At 54.9% G+C, this 15990-nt stretch overlaps 1 protein-coding gene across 5 annotated transcripts in view; it reads right to left on the bottom strand.

The window, feature by feature from the left end:
* CEP72 (centrosomal protein 72) overlaps nt 1-13954 on the bottom strand; it is a 31733-nt gene extending 17779 nt beyond the window's left edge. For 2 of the 5 annotated variants that reach the window (XM_059173552.1, XM_059173556.1), the window contains exons 1-4: nt 13814-13954; nt 9129-9256; nt 7873-8065; nt 5527-5635 (exon numbers count right to left, since the gene is read on the bottom strand). In XM_059173552.1, coding sequence (XP_059029535.1) covers nt 5527-5635; nt 7873-8065; nt 9129-9256; nt 13814-13922 — 539 coding nt within the window. In that variant the 5' untranslated portion in view covers nt 13923-13954. Of the gene's footprint in view, nt 1-5526; nt 5636-7872; nt 8066-9128; nt 9257-12636; nt 13109-13813 lie in introns of those variants that run through there. The other 3 variants (XM_059173553.1, XM_059173554.1, XM_059173557.1) reach the window with 3 other exon arrangements.
* Nucleotides 13955-15990: the final 2036 nt, after the last annotated feature.

The following is a 15990-nucleotide window of genomic DNA, read 5'->3' as shown; positions in this document are numbered from 1 at the left end:
GAACAAACACCCAAAACCTGCATCAAGGAAGATCCTAACCAAACTGGAGAAAATAAAAGAAAATGGAAAAAAAAAAAAAAAAAGGCTGGAATAAGCCAAAGGGAAAAAACACTTTATGTGTAGAGGAACAAATACAAGAATTACATCAGACCCCCCTCAGAAATCACGCAAGCAATGCAAGAGCCAAGTATTGAAGTTGCTGAGAGAAAAGCTACCACCCTAGAATTTGGTACCCTGCAAAATTATCCTTCAAAAGTCGAGAGGGCGCCTGGGGGGCTCCGTCGCTGAAGCGTCTGCCTTCGGCTCAGGTCATGATCCCCAGGTCCTGGGGTCCAGCCCCACACCAGGCTCCCTGCTCGGCGAGAAGCCTGCTTCTCCCGCTCCACTCCCCCGCTTACGCTTGTTCTCGACTCTTCTGTCAAATAAGTAAGTAAAACCTTAAAGAAAAAAAAAGGGAAGGAGAAAAGAAGACTTTCTCAGATAAACGGATAGTGGAATGTGTTGCCAGTAGACGCCTTGTAAGAAACGTTAAAAGAAGTTGTCTAGAGAGAAGAATGATACAGGCTAGAAACAGATCTACAGAGAAAGGAAGAGCACTGAGAAGGAATAAAATAAAAATTTTTATTTTGTCTTATTCTTAACTGATCAACAGACGACCGCAACAATGTATGTGATCACGGGTACCCACATATGACCGGTACGATCACAGCTTACGCGTCCATGAAGCGGATGACGGCGCCTGCAACGCGAGGACGGGAGGGGACGAGGAATGTCTGGGGAGTTGAGGTACTGCCACTGCCAGGGAGCAGCGCGACGGCATTTGGAAGTGGATTTGGATTAGTTGTCAAGTCTACTGCATACTCTAGGGTGAACACTAAGAAAAGTGAGAATGTAAGTGCCACTGAGAGGCTAACCAGAGAGAACACGGGACGGTGTAACTCACTCATTCAGAACCACAGAAGGAAGAAACAGAGCGGAAGACGAGAACAGGAACAGAGGAAACAGAAATGAACGTGGCAGACATAAATCCAACCCTATCAATAACCCTTTAAACATCAATGGTCTAGACGTTCCAACGCAAAGAGATTCAACATGGATCAAAATCAAGCTCCACCTACAAGTCACCCGCGAGAAACCCATTTTAAATATAAAGACACATATGGATGAAAAGTAAAGGGTTAGGGGCGCCTGGGTGGCTCACTCGGTTAAGCAGCTGCCTTCGGCTCAGGCCATGATCTTGGGGTCCTGACATGGAGCCCCACATCGGGTTCCCGGCTTAGGGGGAAGTCTGCTTCTCCCTCTCCCCCCGCCGGTTCTCTGCTTGTGCTCTCATCCGTGTCCTCTCGCTCTCTCTCCCTCAAATAAATAAAATCTTTTAAAAAAGAGGAAAGTATTAAAAAGAAATATATCACGCTGACACTATTCAAAAGAAAGCAACAGTATCTACAGTAATTTCAGATGGAGCAGACTTGAAATCAGGAATGTTTTCAGGAATAAAAGAGGCGTTACATAGAGACAGGGGCTCCGTTCTCCAAGAAGACGGTAACATCCGGGACCTGTATGGACCCGGCGGGCAGAAAGTCAGTGAGGACACAGCTGAGCTCAACGGCACCATCAGTCCGACGGAGGTCCTGACACCTGCAGACCACTGCACCCAACGACTGCAGACTCCACGCTCTCCTCGAGCTGACAGGTCACACCAGGAGCCCTCAGGCACATATGAGCACACGGAAGAGAGGAGGATGTGTCGAGTGTCTGCTCTCCGGCCACAGTGCAATTAACCTAGTAATCAGTAACAGGAAGAGAACTGGAAAATCCCAGATACTCGGGAGATTAAAGAGCAAATTCCTGGATAACACACCGCACGAGTCAAAGAAGAAATCTCCCAAGAAATGTGCAACTATTTTGAATTAAATGAAAATGAAAACACACTTGCGGGATCCGGTGAAATCACTATTTAGAATGTAATTCATACATTAGGAAAACAGTAAAATCTACAATCAATAACCCAAGCTCCAAGCTTCCATCTTAGGAATTTAGAAAAGGAGGAGCAAATTAAATCCCAAGTAAGCAGAAGAAAAGAAATAAAATTAGAGCAACAATCAGTGAGACTGAAAACAGGAAATCAACAGATAGGAAAAAAAAAAAGCTAGTTCTTTAAAAGTAAAATTGAAAAACTTCCGTGCCAGGTTAATTAGAACAAAAAGACACAAATTACTAGTATCAGAAATGAAAGAGGAATTGTGATGACAGATCCCATGAACACAAACAGGACAGTAAAACTATGAACAACCCTATCACAATTTGATAATCTAATGAAACAGACCAGTTCCTGGAAACATTCTATCGAAATTCACACAAGGAGAAATGGATAATCTGATTAGATTTATATATATTAAAGACATTGAATCAATAATTAATAACCCTCTAAAATACCAAGTCCAGATGGCTCACTGGTGAATTCTATCAAATATTTAAAGAAAACAATTACACCAATTCTCTGTAATCTCTTCTAGAAGACAGAAGCAGAGAGGATATTTCCTAACTCATACTATGTCAGCCTTATTTTAACATGCAAGAAAACTATAGACCAATAGCTCCCATGAGCACAGATGCAAAAATCCTCAACAAAATACCAGCAAATTGTATCCAACGACGTATAAAAAGAATTATACACCACAACCAAGTGGGATTTATTCCAGGTATGCAAGGCTGGTTCAACATTTGAAAATCAATCAATGCAATCATCACATCAAAAGACTAAAGAAGAAAACTCACATGCTCATACCATGACAGAAAAAGCATTTGACCCAATCCAACATCCACTGATGATAACAATGATCAGCAAACTAAGACTAGAGGGAACATCTATGGAAACCTGTAGCTAACATCCCACTTAGTGGTGAGAAACAGACACGTCCCTGTAAGTAGGGCAAGGCAAGGGCGGCCCCTCTCATTGCTTCTTTTAAACGTCACACCGGAAGTCTCAGCCAATGCAGTAAGACAAGAACAGGAAATAAAAGGTATACAGACTGGGAAGTTGTCTTTGTCACAGATACATGATCGTCTATGCAGAAAATCCTCAAGAATGAACCAAAAACAAGGGGAAAAAAACTCCAGTAAAATAAGGCTGCAAAACACAAGGAGTTACGATTCGCATTGTGTCCCTCTCAAAAGATAGGAAGTCCCAACACCCTGTACCTCAGAACGTGACCTTATTTGGAAATGGGATCTTCACATACGTAAACAAGTTAATACGAGACTAGGCTCAGCCCCTAATCCAACCTGACCGGCACCTTCTGGAGAAACTGGGACACAGAAACAAGCATGTAGAAGGAGAGACCCTGTGCGAAGACACAGGGAGAAGGAAGACAGCCACGTGAAGACACAACACTGGTAAGATACATCTGCAAGCCAAGGAACACCAAAGATTTCCAGCACAGCACGAGAAGACTAAAGGAACAGGTTCTCCCTCACAGCCTCCACGAAGAATCAACGCCCCAACATCTTGATTCCAGACTTCGACCTTGACAACGGTGAGACAACAGATTTCTGTTATTGAGCTACCCGGTCTGTGGCACTTTGCGACATCAGCTCTAGGAAACACACACGCAAGGTGAACATGCAAAAGTCAGGCTTTTCCTGCACACCAACAAGATCTGGCGTGCCAAATGAAGCAGGACAGCACCATTTACGGAGGCATCCCAAGACGACAGATTAGGTGTAATCCAACGACACGTGTGCAAGATCTGTTTGAGGAAAAGCACACACCTCTGCTAAGTGAAATCAAGAACTAACACACGCACAGACCCCCTGTGCTCGCACGAAGACTCAAGACTGTCACGTGTCCGATCCTCCCAGTCCGATCTGTAAGAGTCACCGCGGTCACAGGGGTCCCAGCAAGGTCTTCCACGGACACGAACAAACTGACACTTACACAGAGCGGCAAAGGCCCCGGAAGACCCAAGAAAATATCGACGAAGAGCAAAGTCAGAAGTCGACACTACCTGACTCAGAATCTCACGGGGTGGAAGGGGCTGGGGAACTTGGGGGGGTGGGTTGTCTCTCCACGAGCTGCCACGCCCATCCATGAGGCTCTGCCTTTGGGGGCCTCACCTCCTGACAGCAGCACCTAGCAGGGTAAGGGTTCAACACAGGAATTTGGGGGCCACAAACATCCAGACCATTGCACACAGTACTGAGAACAGCTGTCTACACAGTCATTGGTCTGGTTTGAAATGGGGAAGGAAGGGGAGCGGGAGAGATAAGGGGACCCGACGAACAAGAGACCCCAAGGACTTGGAACTGATCCTGAGACATCAGAACAGAAACTGGCTAAGCGAGGCCACAGCTCAAACCCAGCGCCCTGCCTATCCCCGTAAATGAAGCTGTACTGGAACGCAGCCGTTTGTTTGTTGAAGCATTATCTGCGGGTGCCTTCACGCGACAGAGGCAGAGTTCCAAAGCCGGGAAAGAGATCGCGTGGTCCGCAGAACCAAAAGTATTCGCGCTCCAGCTCTCTTCGGGAAAGAGCAGGTCAATCTGTGCGCTGAGGAGCCGAAAGGTAAGCTAAGGCATACGGTGCAAGACGGCTGAAGGCTTTAGACAGAGCGACACGGCGTAGTCTATGACCCTGGCACAAGCGAGGCAGACGTTGCCCTTTCAAATCCACCTGTACGGACGCCCAGGGGCCCAGTCAAGCGTCTGCCTGCTGCTCAGGTCAGGATCCCAGGGTTCTGGGTTGGAGCCGCACACCGGCTCTCTGCTCAGCGGGGAGCCGGCTTCTCTCTCCGCCTGTTGCCCCCTCTGCTTGTGCGCTCGTTGTCTCTTTCTGACAAATACATAAAATCTTAAAAACTAACTAACTAACTAACTAAATAAATAAAATCAACCTGCAAACCACGAAGACAGCTTATGGTTTCAGAACTCCCTGAAATGCTGTCAACCTTCCCAGAGCAGTTGAACATAACAGGGCAGCTGACAAGAGCCAGGAGCGGGCACGAGGCGGGGCACAGGCAGGCCGGAGATGCCGGTCCCACCGCCTGGCCGCACACGGCAGAGCCAGCACCGCCGCCGCCACTGAGCAGAGCGTGCTGGGAGGACCACGCCGCACGGACGGACCGTCGGGCCACGGAGCGAGGGCCCGTGCGGCCGTCAGCTCCCGCGTCAAAGCGCTCGCACGCCGACTGGCGGTGCGCTGGTCCGGTCTGGAGAGGAGAGAGGGCGCAAACAAGCCGCCAGCAGACGCGGCCGCAGAAGGGGCGGGGGCCGCCTCCGAGGCTGAGGAGGCGACGAGGGGACGTGCTTTCACATGGTTTGATGTTACATGTGTCACTTCAATAAACATTCTACTATGACAAGTAACTACGGAAAACACGGACAACGGGCAGAGGGCCCCTCTCCTCTTCGGCACAGCTGCCCTCCGAGTGGCGGTCGGCACACAGAAGTATCTTTCCGGTAAAGGTTCTAGCCACAGACAAGTCTGAACAGCTCCTCTCCGCGTCCAGATGCCACTTCTGCTCTTACCCTCCGACTCTGAAACCAGCGGGGAAGCTCTGCTTCGAGCTGAGTGACTCCTCCGACGCAAAATGCAGCCGGGACGCCTTCCGCTCGCTCTCTCTCACAGGACGGTCATCTAGGGAGAAAATGCCAGAGAAATGAGCAAGTCACGAAGCAGGGGACAGGCCCTGGTGACCAAACCCCACAGGGTACCTCCTAGCACCCCTGAAGCACACCCACTTCCCTGTGGAAAGGAAGGCACCCCCGTCGTGCTCCCTGCAGCCAACCGCACATGACCAGGACTGCCACCACTTTTCAGGGACCTTCCATCCCCCCAGGCAGGCCGGCACTGCCCCAGGAGTCCCCCCTAAGCACTGTGCAGCCCCAGGAAAGGAATGCTGGGCCGTCGTAGCTACACTAGGCTTCCCAGAGATGCTGAGTGCGGGCTCCAGCAGGGCTGGCTGGCTCCCACGCGGCGCAGCCCCAGGGACCACGTGCCGGCAGCCTGCTGCCGCGGGGAGGGACACGCGGCTCACGCGCACTTCCTTCTCAGCACCGCCCTCCCTTAATGCATGTCCTGGGCGCCCTGTGAGGTTCTCGAACCTCACTGAGCACGTCGGAGACGTCTCTGTGGATAAGAACCCTGAACTCGCTAAAGAGAGGACGTCAAGGCCTTGTGTTTGGGCCTAGGATTTGCACCGTCAGATGCGCAGATCAACTGCCCCCGCCTGAGTGCCCAGGGCCCCGGAAGGCCTCTAATCAGTTCTTACTCCTGGGTCTTCCTCAGCATATCTGAGGGTTAAGATGCTTCCCAACATCAAAAGTCAATGCTCTGGGGGCACTTGGGTGGTTCAGTCGATTGTCTGCCCTCAGCTCGGGTCATGATCCCGGGTTCCTTGGATCGAGCCCCGCTGGGGCTCCCTGCTCAGTGGGGAGCCTGCTTCTCCCTCTCCTTCTGCCCCTCTTCATTATGTCCCTTCTGCACACTCTAAGAGGCTGAATATAAAACCTTTATAATGAAGAGAAAAGTAAAGATTTAAGACTGAAGACGGCAAAATTTTTCAATAATGTGGACCATAATGCTTGTGAAAGCGCCAACTTCAACTGCTGGTAAACGGAAGTAAGCGAGAGCACCAGCACGTACTCCCCCCAAACACCTGAAAATCCAAACTAAACACGTACCGATGGGGGTTGGTCACTGATGCCCACAGCCCACCCCTAACCCCAGGCAGGCGCGGCCCGACAGAGCGGCAGGCTCCCAGAGCTGACGGCCCAGCAGCACGGGGGACGGGGCACCGGGAGGCGAGCTTGTGCAGAAAGCGTTTGCGAGAGAACCTGCTATAGCCAAGAGACGCAAAACACGGGGATCTCCACGGATACCACCTGGGCGCTGCCAGGCCAGTAGCCACAGTGTGGCCCCAGCTCAGTACCTACCGCGTGCAAGGACAGTGGACCGTCTTCCCTGACAAGCGCTGCTGTGATCCGGCTTGACTCTGGTTTCATTAGGTCAGCTCCCAGAAGACAGAGACGCCCGAACGCCCCCAGACTCACCAGGCATGAACTGGCCCTCAGGCTTGAGGACACACTGTGATCACTAAGGACACAGAGCAACACTGCCCTTCACGGGGACGTGCCGACTCTGCCACTGCTTGGCACTTATGACCCCATTCACACGGCGGACTGAGGGGCCCAGGCTCTAAGCCAGCCCCTTCCCCGTGCTCAGTGTGCCCTTGGGCTCACACGCCACGCTCTCACGGGTGCGGCGACACAAGGTGGGCACCAGCACAACGCTCATGACGAAAACAACTCCTGGTAACCAGGAAGGGCTTGGGGAGGCGCCACGATGGCTTCTGTAAGCATGACCCTCCCCCCGGGCGTGGCTGGCCGGCTCCCTGGAAGCTTGTCCCACGGTCTGACACAGACCTGTTTCTTTGAGGGACACGGGTGACTAAGCCAGTGGGCAGCTCTACCTGCAAACAGAACCTCACTCTCCCGTCCCTATTGTCTGGGGGACGGTGTGACACATGAACTTCTCTTCCTCTACCTGCCCTTCCAAGTGGACATGGAACCAGGAAGCATCCAACTGCCTAAGATGAAGCCTGGGCAGCCCGGCAAGGAAACGCCACCGGATCCTAGAGAGTATATCCAGGCCAGTCAGTGACAATGTGGAGGGCCAGAAAGTGACAGAGCAGCCTGCCCCTCCCCCACAACTGAGCTCCTGGCCGCCCCGGGCAGGTGTCTGTGGCCAGAGCTCCCCGCCCTCCTCCCAGGCAGCGCCCCACAACACCCAGCCGGTGAGACACGGGCGCAAACAGGGAGCGGAGTGCGCGGGTCGCCGCCCAGCGCTGCCATGAGCGAGGCCGCGGCACCTACCCAGCTGCCTGAGCTTCGGAAGCATGTGCACGACGAAGAGGCGGTAGTCGGCCTCGTTCTTCACCACGGGGTTCAGCCGGAAGTCCACGTCGGCAAGCTCTGGCAGGGAGTGGAGCCGCAGCACCTCGGCGAGCGAAGAGATGCTGTTGTAGTAGAGGTTGAGGCTCTCCAGCGCGGTCAGGTATTGGACACCCTGCCAACGGGACGAAGGCACAGTGAGCTCATGCTCAGCCGCAGTGAGCTAGGCGTGGTATGCACCTGCACTGGCACCTGCACCGGCACCGGCCACGGCCACAGGCGGCTGGCAGGAAGAGCACAGAGACGGGCGTGCTCCACGGAGGCAGCCCGCGGGTCCCATGCAGGGAGCGGCCAGCGGCTGTGGAAGGTCACGTGCACAGAGCCCGGACAGCACCGGGGACGGCCCGCTTCCACCGGCTTGTCACCGTCTCCTGCAGTTGGCGCTCACACCGCACAGACCGGGACAGCCGGTGCCCGGAGGGGGGACTCTGGGCAGGTTCCCAGCCCCGTGCTAGGGGTCTCTATCTACCAAGGGCGGCACGAGCCTCTTCTCCATGAAGTCACGGGCAGCGTTCACACAACGTCCCGCGCTGCCATCAGCCGGCGGCTTCTTCCTTGCTCAGCAGGCCAAGCGCCCGCCGCGTCAGGAGCGTTGCGGGAAGCCCCACGCCCGTGGCTTGGCCACTCCAGGGTTTGAGGCCACCAGCAAGCAGATGATAAACAGATGTGAGCGTCCAATGTGGATGAAGAGAAACGCAGCGCAGACAGGGACAGACTGACTGGCACACACAACAGTCTTTGGGGCCTTATTTTAGTTCCCTTAAAGATACAATCGTCTTCATCAGAGATAGGACTTCTGGTTGTCCAAGTAGTTTAAAGACGTAATGAGATGCACAAGAAAAACACCACCTGTAATCAGACCCAAGTATACAGCCTATACATAAGTGCAGGTGTAAGATTTTTTTTTTAAGACTTTATTTGACACAGAGAGAGACAGAGATCACAAGCAGGCAGAGAGGCAGGCAGAGAGAGGGGGGGAAGCAGGCCCCCCGCTGAGCAGGGAGCCCGATGCGGGATTCGATCCCAGGACCCTGAGACCACGACCTGAGTCGAAGACAGAGGCTTTAACCCGCTGAGCACCCCAGGTGCCCCACAGAGGGTATTTTTGACTATACACGTACTTTGCACTGCTCCTGACAACAGTAAGTTGTCTTTGAAGAAACAAACTTAAAACTTACCTCTAGACTCACCAAGGAGTTGCGTGAGAGGTCTAGAGACTTCAGACCCGTCAGGTTCACCAGAGAAGTTCCCAGATGAGTAATCTTCTCTTGGTAAGTTCCGGGAATAGACAGTGACTGGAGCTCAGCTAAGAACAGAAAATTACTTTTAACTGAACGGTGATATTAAAGAATCGCACTCAAGGTTTCAGCTTATTTATGCCCCAAATGTCTCCGAGCCCTTGCCCTGCTCCCCACGCCCCTGCTTCCCCTGTCAGACCGCACCCCCCACCAGCAAGGCCCTCCTAGCCGGGCTCTTACTCTGACTCCTGGCTGCTCAGCCCAGCGCCTGCGTAGCCTCCACTCAGGGGTCCCGATCAGAAGCCCACTGGTTAGCTAGCCTGCCTAGTCCGTGCCACTTACACACGAGGGCACGGTCATCCTCTGCGTGGCACACTCAACGCGCAGCCAGTAAGTAAATGTTGCTACAATAATAAGTTTCTGTAATCAAAAAGACAGTTTGGGTCTAGGCACATCAACACTTCCTCAGGAATATTTATGCTTTAAAACACATCTCAGTCAAATTTAAAATTGATTTGTGGGCCTCCAGTTCCACACAAGACAGAATAGACCCATCTCACCCTACTTCTACTCGTGTCCTATGCCTAACTCCCTGGAAACCAAGGTATGAAACAAGCACCAGACCCCTCGGGAGGGTGGGGAACGGGAGCCCCACTGTCTAGGGACCTCCAGAAAACCATCAAGCGGTGAGGGCCCTGCGTTGCTCTATTTTGTCGTCCACACACCGCAGTCTGAGGGCCAACGAAGCTGGCCACCTAGAACGGCCAACGGACTCCGACTGGCACAGAAGGGTAAGCCCTTGGGCCACGGGAGAGGACAAGGACGGGAGCCTGCGGCCCAGGACCCTGATGTGAGCCCCACGCTAGCTCAGCGCCCAGTAAAAAATGCACCGTGCATCTGCCTTGCACCGTGGACGGCACCGAGAAAGCATGAGTGGACCCCGACGCCTACCCCGGCTGGCCCACAGGCATGCGCGGAGTGTGTATGTGACAGGATGCTGGCCGCCACCTCAGCCGTGAGGCAGCACCCACTCAGTGCCAACACTGAAATGAGATTTACAAAAGAAAAAGCCTCTTAATACCCAAAATGTCCACGACGCAATACAAAGTGACCAAAAACTGAAAAAAAATCTCAATTCGAATGAGGAAAACAATCAACAGACACCAACATAGAAATGACAAGAGTCAGAACTTTTTAACAAGAATTTTAAAGGAATGCCTGGGGGGCTCAGCGGGTTAAGTCACCTTTGGCTCAGGTCATGATCCCAGGGTTTTGGGATCGAGTCCCGCATCGGGCTCTCTGCTCCGCGGGGAGCCTGCTTCCCCCTCTCTCTCTGTCTGCCTCTCTGCCTACTTGTGATCTCTGTCTCTTTGTGTCAAATAAATAAATAAGGTCTTAAAAAAAAAAAGAATTTTAAAGCAATAGTTCAATGAACAATTATCAACATTCTTGAAACAAACGATAAATAGGAAGTCTTGGCTAAAAAGCAGAAAACATAAAGAAAACAAACAGCAATTTCAGAAACGTGAAATACAATAAGTGAATCAAAAGCACTGTGCAGAAGCAGCTCAGTAACAGGAGGAGACGACAGAAGCCAAAATCCAGAGTAAATGCAGCAACATATTGATCGAAATTGTTTTACTTGACCAGCAGAGAGAAGACACTTAAAAAAAATAAAAATAAAAAGAGCAGAGCCTCAAGGGTCCGCAGAAAAAGATCTAACATTCCTGTCACAACAGGTCCCAGTGCAGTTCCAATTAGAGTTCCAAGAAGAAGGGAAAGTGTGACAAAGAAGAAAAAATTTTAACAATTAAAGAAATAATAGCTGAAAACTTATCAGATTTGGCAAAGGACATACAGGTACATATTCCAGTATCTGAGAAAACCACAAACAAAATAAAGACCAAAAAAAAAAAAAAAAAAAAAAAGCCCAGATACATCAGAAATAAACTTCTAAAAACTAAAAACAGTGGAAGAATCTCGAAAGCAACCAGAAAAGGCATTACTGGTAGAGAAAACTACTCACAGGACAGGGGACTATGCTTCAGAACCAAGGAGGCCTGAAGGAAGGGGCCCCACATTTCCCAAGTGCTGAAAGAAAAGAACTTTCAACCCAGAACTCTGTATCCGCCAAAAACAGTCTTAGGGACTGAGGTGACATACGGTGTTTTCGAGTGAAGAAACACAGAGAGACGTTTCACCAGCACAGCCGTCCTAAGGCAACTGCTGCAGAGATCTCTTCCAGCACAGAGGAAGGATAAAAGAAGAAAACCCGAAGCACCAGGAATGAAGAACGAATAATGAAACAGGGAAACACGTAGTAACAATGTTTCCTCTAGAGTTATTTAACATGTTGGATGACTGTAAAAGAAAAGGGAAAACAACTAATGTGGTTTCCAAGGTATCCAGAGAAAATACTTAAGACAACTAAATTATAAAAGATAAAAAAGAAAAAGGAAACATTGCTTATAAAGTTTCTACGTTCTGCTTATCGGGGTAAAATGTCCACACAAGCAGACTGTGTTAAGTTATACAAATACACTGTGAACCACCATTACAAACACTATACAAAGAGCTAAGCTCCAAACTCTGATAGATAACTCAAAACGGAAACTAACAGTCAAGCCCCAGGAAGGCAGGAAACTAAAGAAGAACAAGACAGTAGGAAACAAACCATGCCACGGCATGCTCAGCTGTCCCGCACCAACAATCCACCTCACGGAAAGGGTCCAAGCACACTCCATAAAACGGATTGGCAGGGTCACTAAAAATGAACCCACCACCCACTGCCGACAAGAACCTCATTTCAAACAGTGCCACGGGCCAGGCTTAGATTAAAGGGACATGGATGGGGACGGAGGTGCCCTGAAAACTGGAACCAAGGAAAGCTGGAGCAGCTACAGTAGCAGACGCCGCACCAAGAACGTCACCGGGGAGAACCGGGAGCACCACCGGCTTGCGGGCTCTCTCCACATCCCCCGGGCCCTAACCCTCACCCGGCTTCAGACAGCACAGCTCCAACACCCAGGACGCAGTGCAAGAGGGACCGACCAATTCAGGCTCCGGGCGAGGGGCTGCCCCGTCCCCTGCCCCGCATCCGGACAGCTGCCGGGCGGGAAATCAACCAGGATCCAGAAGAATCACCTCATTATCAGCCAACAGGATCCCACCCGCATTTGCAGGAAACTCCGGGCGCCCCGAGAGCGCACCTGGACCATTCACCAGCGCAGACCGGACGGTGAACCGAACACGCCTCGACAGATTTACACCGAGAATCGCAGGGAGAACCCCCCCCCCCCCAAGAGCGCACAGGCCGAAGAGGACTTCTCAAGGAAAGCTCCCAACACCGCCGAGCTAGCGGGAAGGTGACAGTGTGAGTCACGGCCCGGTGTCCGGGCGGGAAACCGCAGGCCTGCGTCGCCGTCGCCCTCTCCGCGCCGGACCCTACCCAAGCAGGAGCGCCCGCGTGGGGGGGCGGGCGCCGGCCGGGACCCCCGCTCCGCTCGGGTCGCGATCTCAGGGAGGCGGGTCCGGCCCCTCCGGCCCTGCGCTGGGCGCTCCGCTCCCCTCCCGCGTCCCCGTCTCCAGGGTAAACCCCGCGCGGAGTGCGCGGCAACAGACGCAGAGCGCGTGGCGTCTCCGGCTAGCGACACGGCGACACACGCATCCCCGGGGCCGGTCGCAGGCGTCTCCCAGGCCTGCGCGGACGGCACGACCGACCTCCGGACTCGGACCGGCGAACCCGGCGCACGCGCGAGCCCGACGCCTTCTCCCGAGGGTCTGTGCCAGCGCCCGCCACAGCCCCCAGCCCCGAAGGAAGCGGCACGAGCGCGTCCCCCGGCGGACAAGCGACACGTGCCCTCGGGGCGCCGCAGGGACAGGCCTCTCCGGGCCACACCGCACGCCGGCCGCCCGCCAGGTCCGCCGCGCACACAGCGCAGGGTCCCGGAACGCCCCGAGCCCCGCGACCCAGGAGCCCCGCGACCGCGGGCGGCCGCACCCCTGGAGGCGCCGACCGGGGTGGAGCGCGGGCGGGACGTGCGGGAGGCTCGGCATTTCCGCCCGACCTCAGGGTCCGGGGTTGGGTCCGCGCGGGCACCCCCGGGGGCGCGGAGGAGTCCGCTCGTCCCCGCTCCCCTCCGTCTCCCCATCAAAGCGAACCAAACCGATCGCGATCTTGAAAACACGTTTTAAATAGAAGAAAACCCGCGGACTCTCTCGGCCCGCCCCGGGGCCCCCCCACCGCGCCCCCGCTCGGCCCCCTGTCCCCGCCCCCACCGCGACCCCGGCCCCACTCCGGGCCCCGCCGCCCGCGGTCCCCGCCCCACTCGGTCCGGGGCCTCAGCAGACGTCCCGCCCCCCGCGGCCCCCTCTGACCCCCGGCGCCCCGCCCCCCGCGGACCCCGCCCCCCGGCGGCTCCCCGCCCCCCTCTGACCCCCGGCGCCCCGCCCCCCGCGGACCACGCCCCCCGGCGGCTCCCCGCCCCCTTTGACCCCCGGCGCCCCGCCCCCCGCGGACCCCCTTCTTCCCCGCCCCCCGCCTTCGACGGTTCGGGAAGAGCGCGGTCAGGACGGCGCGCTCTGGCCCGACCCCGTCTGCGGACGCCGCGGCGGGAAGCTCGCACCCTCCGCCGGCCCGCACCGCCGCGCACCCAGGTCGTGGTGAGGCGCCAGGCCGCTCTTCTCCCGGATCTTCTCCTCACGCAGCACCAGCCGCGGGCCCGCGGGCGCCATACTTTCAAACGACAAGCACCTGCGCTGGCGCCTGCGCGGTGGGGCCGCGGCAGAGCCGCGAGGGGCGGGGTCCGGGGCCGAGGGGCGGGGTCCGGGCCGAGGGGCGGGGTCCGGGCCGGTGGGCGGGGTCCGGGCCGGTGGGCGGGGCGAGTCGAAGCTGGCGTTGGCCTTCGAGTGGGCCTGCCAGACTCAAGCGGTCCTCTGCCCTCAGTGGGAGGGGTGCTGTCCCCCGGGAAAGCCCGCCAGCCCGTGGGTTCCCTGCCTCACCCGGGACCCCACACGTGGGGTCACTCGGAGGCGGCCCGTGAAGTCTGGGGCCCGAGCGTGGTGCTCGCCCGCTGACCGATAGTTGGTGGCAGGCGCGTCCCTCTAGGACCTTTACGGAGCATTGTGAGCAGCACTTGAGGTCTGCAGGGTTCGGGGAAGACCCTGTCCGTGTCCGAATGTGCCTCAACCAGCCTGAACCGTGGGGTCACCCCTGCCTCCCCATCTCCTGCTGTCTGGAGCAGGATACACCCCTGCTACCCTTCACCCCAGATGTCACCAGCCTATCAGCAAAGTCCCCTGGCATGTCCCTGCCTGGGTGGTAGCATAGAGGTGGAGGGCGGAGGTAAGGGGTGTGTGGGCACTGGAGGCTTACAGCGGGGTTAGAGGCAGGAGGTATAGGGGAGGGGTGGGGGTGCGCACAGCAGGGAGGGGTACAGGGTACCCCAACTCTGCTAGGCGGCGCAGGGCTTCAAGCTTGGCCTCCCTGGGCCCTCGTGCTGCTCAGTGTTTATGGGGACTCGCAAGCCTGCTTCGGGAGTGTCCCGTAACTGACCAAGATGTCACTCCAGTGCTGCCCGTGCTTCCCTTTCCACGGACTTGGGCATGTCCCAGGCCCCGTGGGGGCCCCACACCAGGTCTGCTGAGTGGAAGTTTGTGCAGGCAAGAAACTTAGAAACTGACCCGACAGCCTGGCTTTAGAAGCCTACAGAGGCAAGCAAAAGGCTTCCGTTGGCCCCCAGCAGAGGGAAGTAGCTGGTCAGGGCACAGCCAGGACACCCAGCGCTCCCGGCTCTCCCAGCGGTCAGTTCGGGTGGGCGGGGACCTCTGCACTTGCCCCGTGGGACAGCACCACACAGAGTCAATGTTTCTGTTACGATAGAAGTGCCAATAGAACTTCAAAAATCATGTTTTCTGCTTCTGAAGGTATTGCATATTCATTGCAGAAAAGATGCAAAATACCGGAGAACAAAGACTGACTATTCCACCACATCGAAACCGCCAAGGTTAACACTTTGACATGGATCCCGCAAGTGTGTCTCCCAAGCCTGTATATACTCAATGACAGTGAGATCGTGCTGACCGCTCTCTTAGGCAGATACATATCTATTTTTTACTCTGTATGAACTCTATGTAACTAAATATTCTTCACCATCATTTATCAAACATCATTTTTAATGGTCATATGGACACTGAATCAAACCCAGGTTTATGTGACCCATCTTCTGTTCTGGACCTTCCACCTGCCTCCGTTTGTTTACGGGGATGAATCTAGGGGGTATTATTTTGGAGTTCCTTTTGAACTGCTTTGAAGCAAGCCAGGAATGTTGGCGCTGGGAGCTGGCCCCAGGCAACCAGGGAGCAGGAAGAATGCACTGAGGGGGAGTGGGGATCCGGGAAGGGTCTCAGCCCCTGGCTCAGACAGCCCCACCCCACCCCGAGGGGACAGCCCAAAGCCCCATGGCATCCTCTCCTGGGTCCTGTCACAGCTGATTGCATTGGACTGGGTCTTCGACAGGTATGTGAGACCCACCGAGGGAACACACCCCTGCCCGGCTCAGCACCTGCCCACCCAGATGACCCCCAGGTACTGCCTTTGAACCCTGCGGGTGCCTTTATCCAGCTCCTCCTGTGGTCCCAACTGCCCTGGGAGCTTAAAATTTGGAGAGGTGCTTGTGACTGGTGCAGGGGGCTTCATGGAGAAGCTTTGGGGGGGGCCTGGGTGGCCATGCACTGGAGATAGCAGTGGAGAGCCCCTCCTGCACACCAAGCTCCCCACTGCATGCAGCCTTCCACAGCTTTC

The sequence above is a fragment of the Mustela lutreola genome, chromosome 5 (assembly GCF_030435805.1).
Source record: "Mustela lutreola isolate mMusLut2 chromosome 5, mMusLut2.pri, whole genome shotgun sequence".
In the NCBI taxonomy this organism is placed as follows: Eukaryota; Metazoa; Chordata; class Mammalia; order Carnivora; family Mustelidae; genus Mustela; species Mustela lutreola.
The sequence above is the reverse complement of the archived record's forward strand: the minus strand, read 5'-3'. Positions and strand labels throughout refer to the sequence as shown.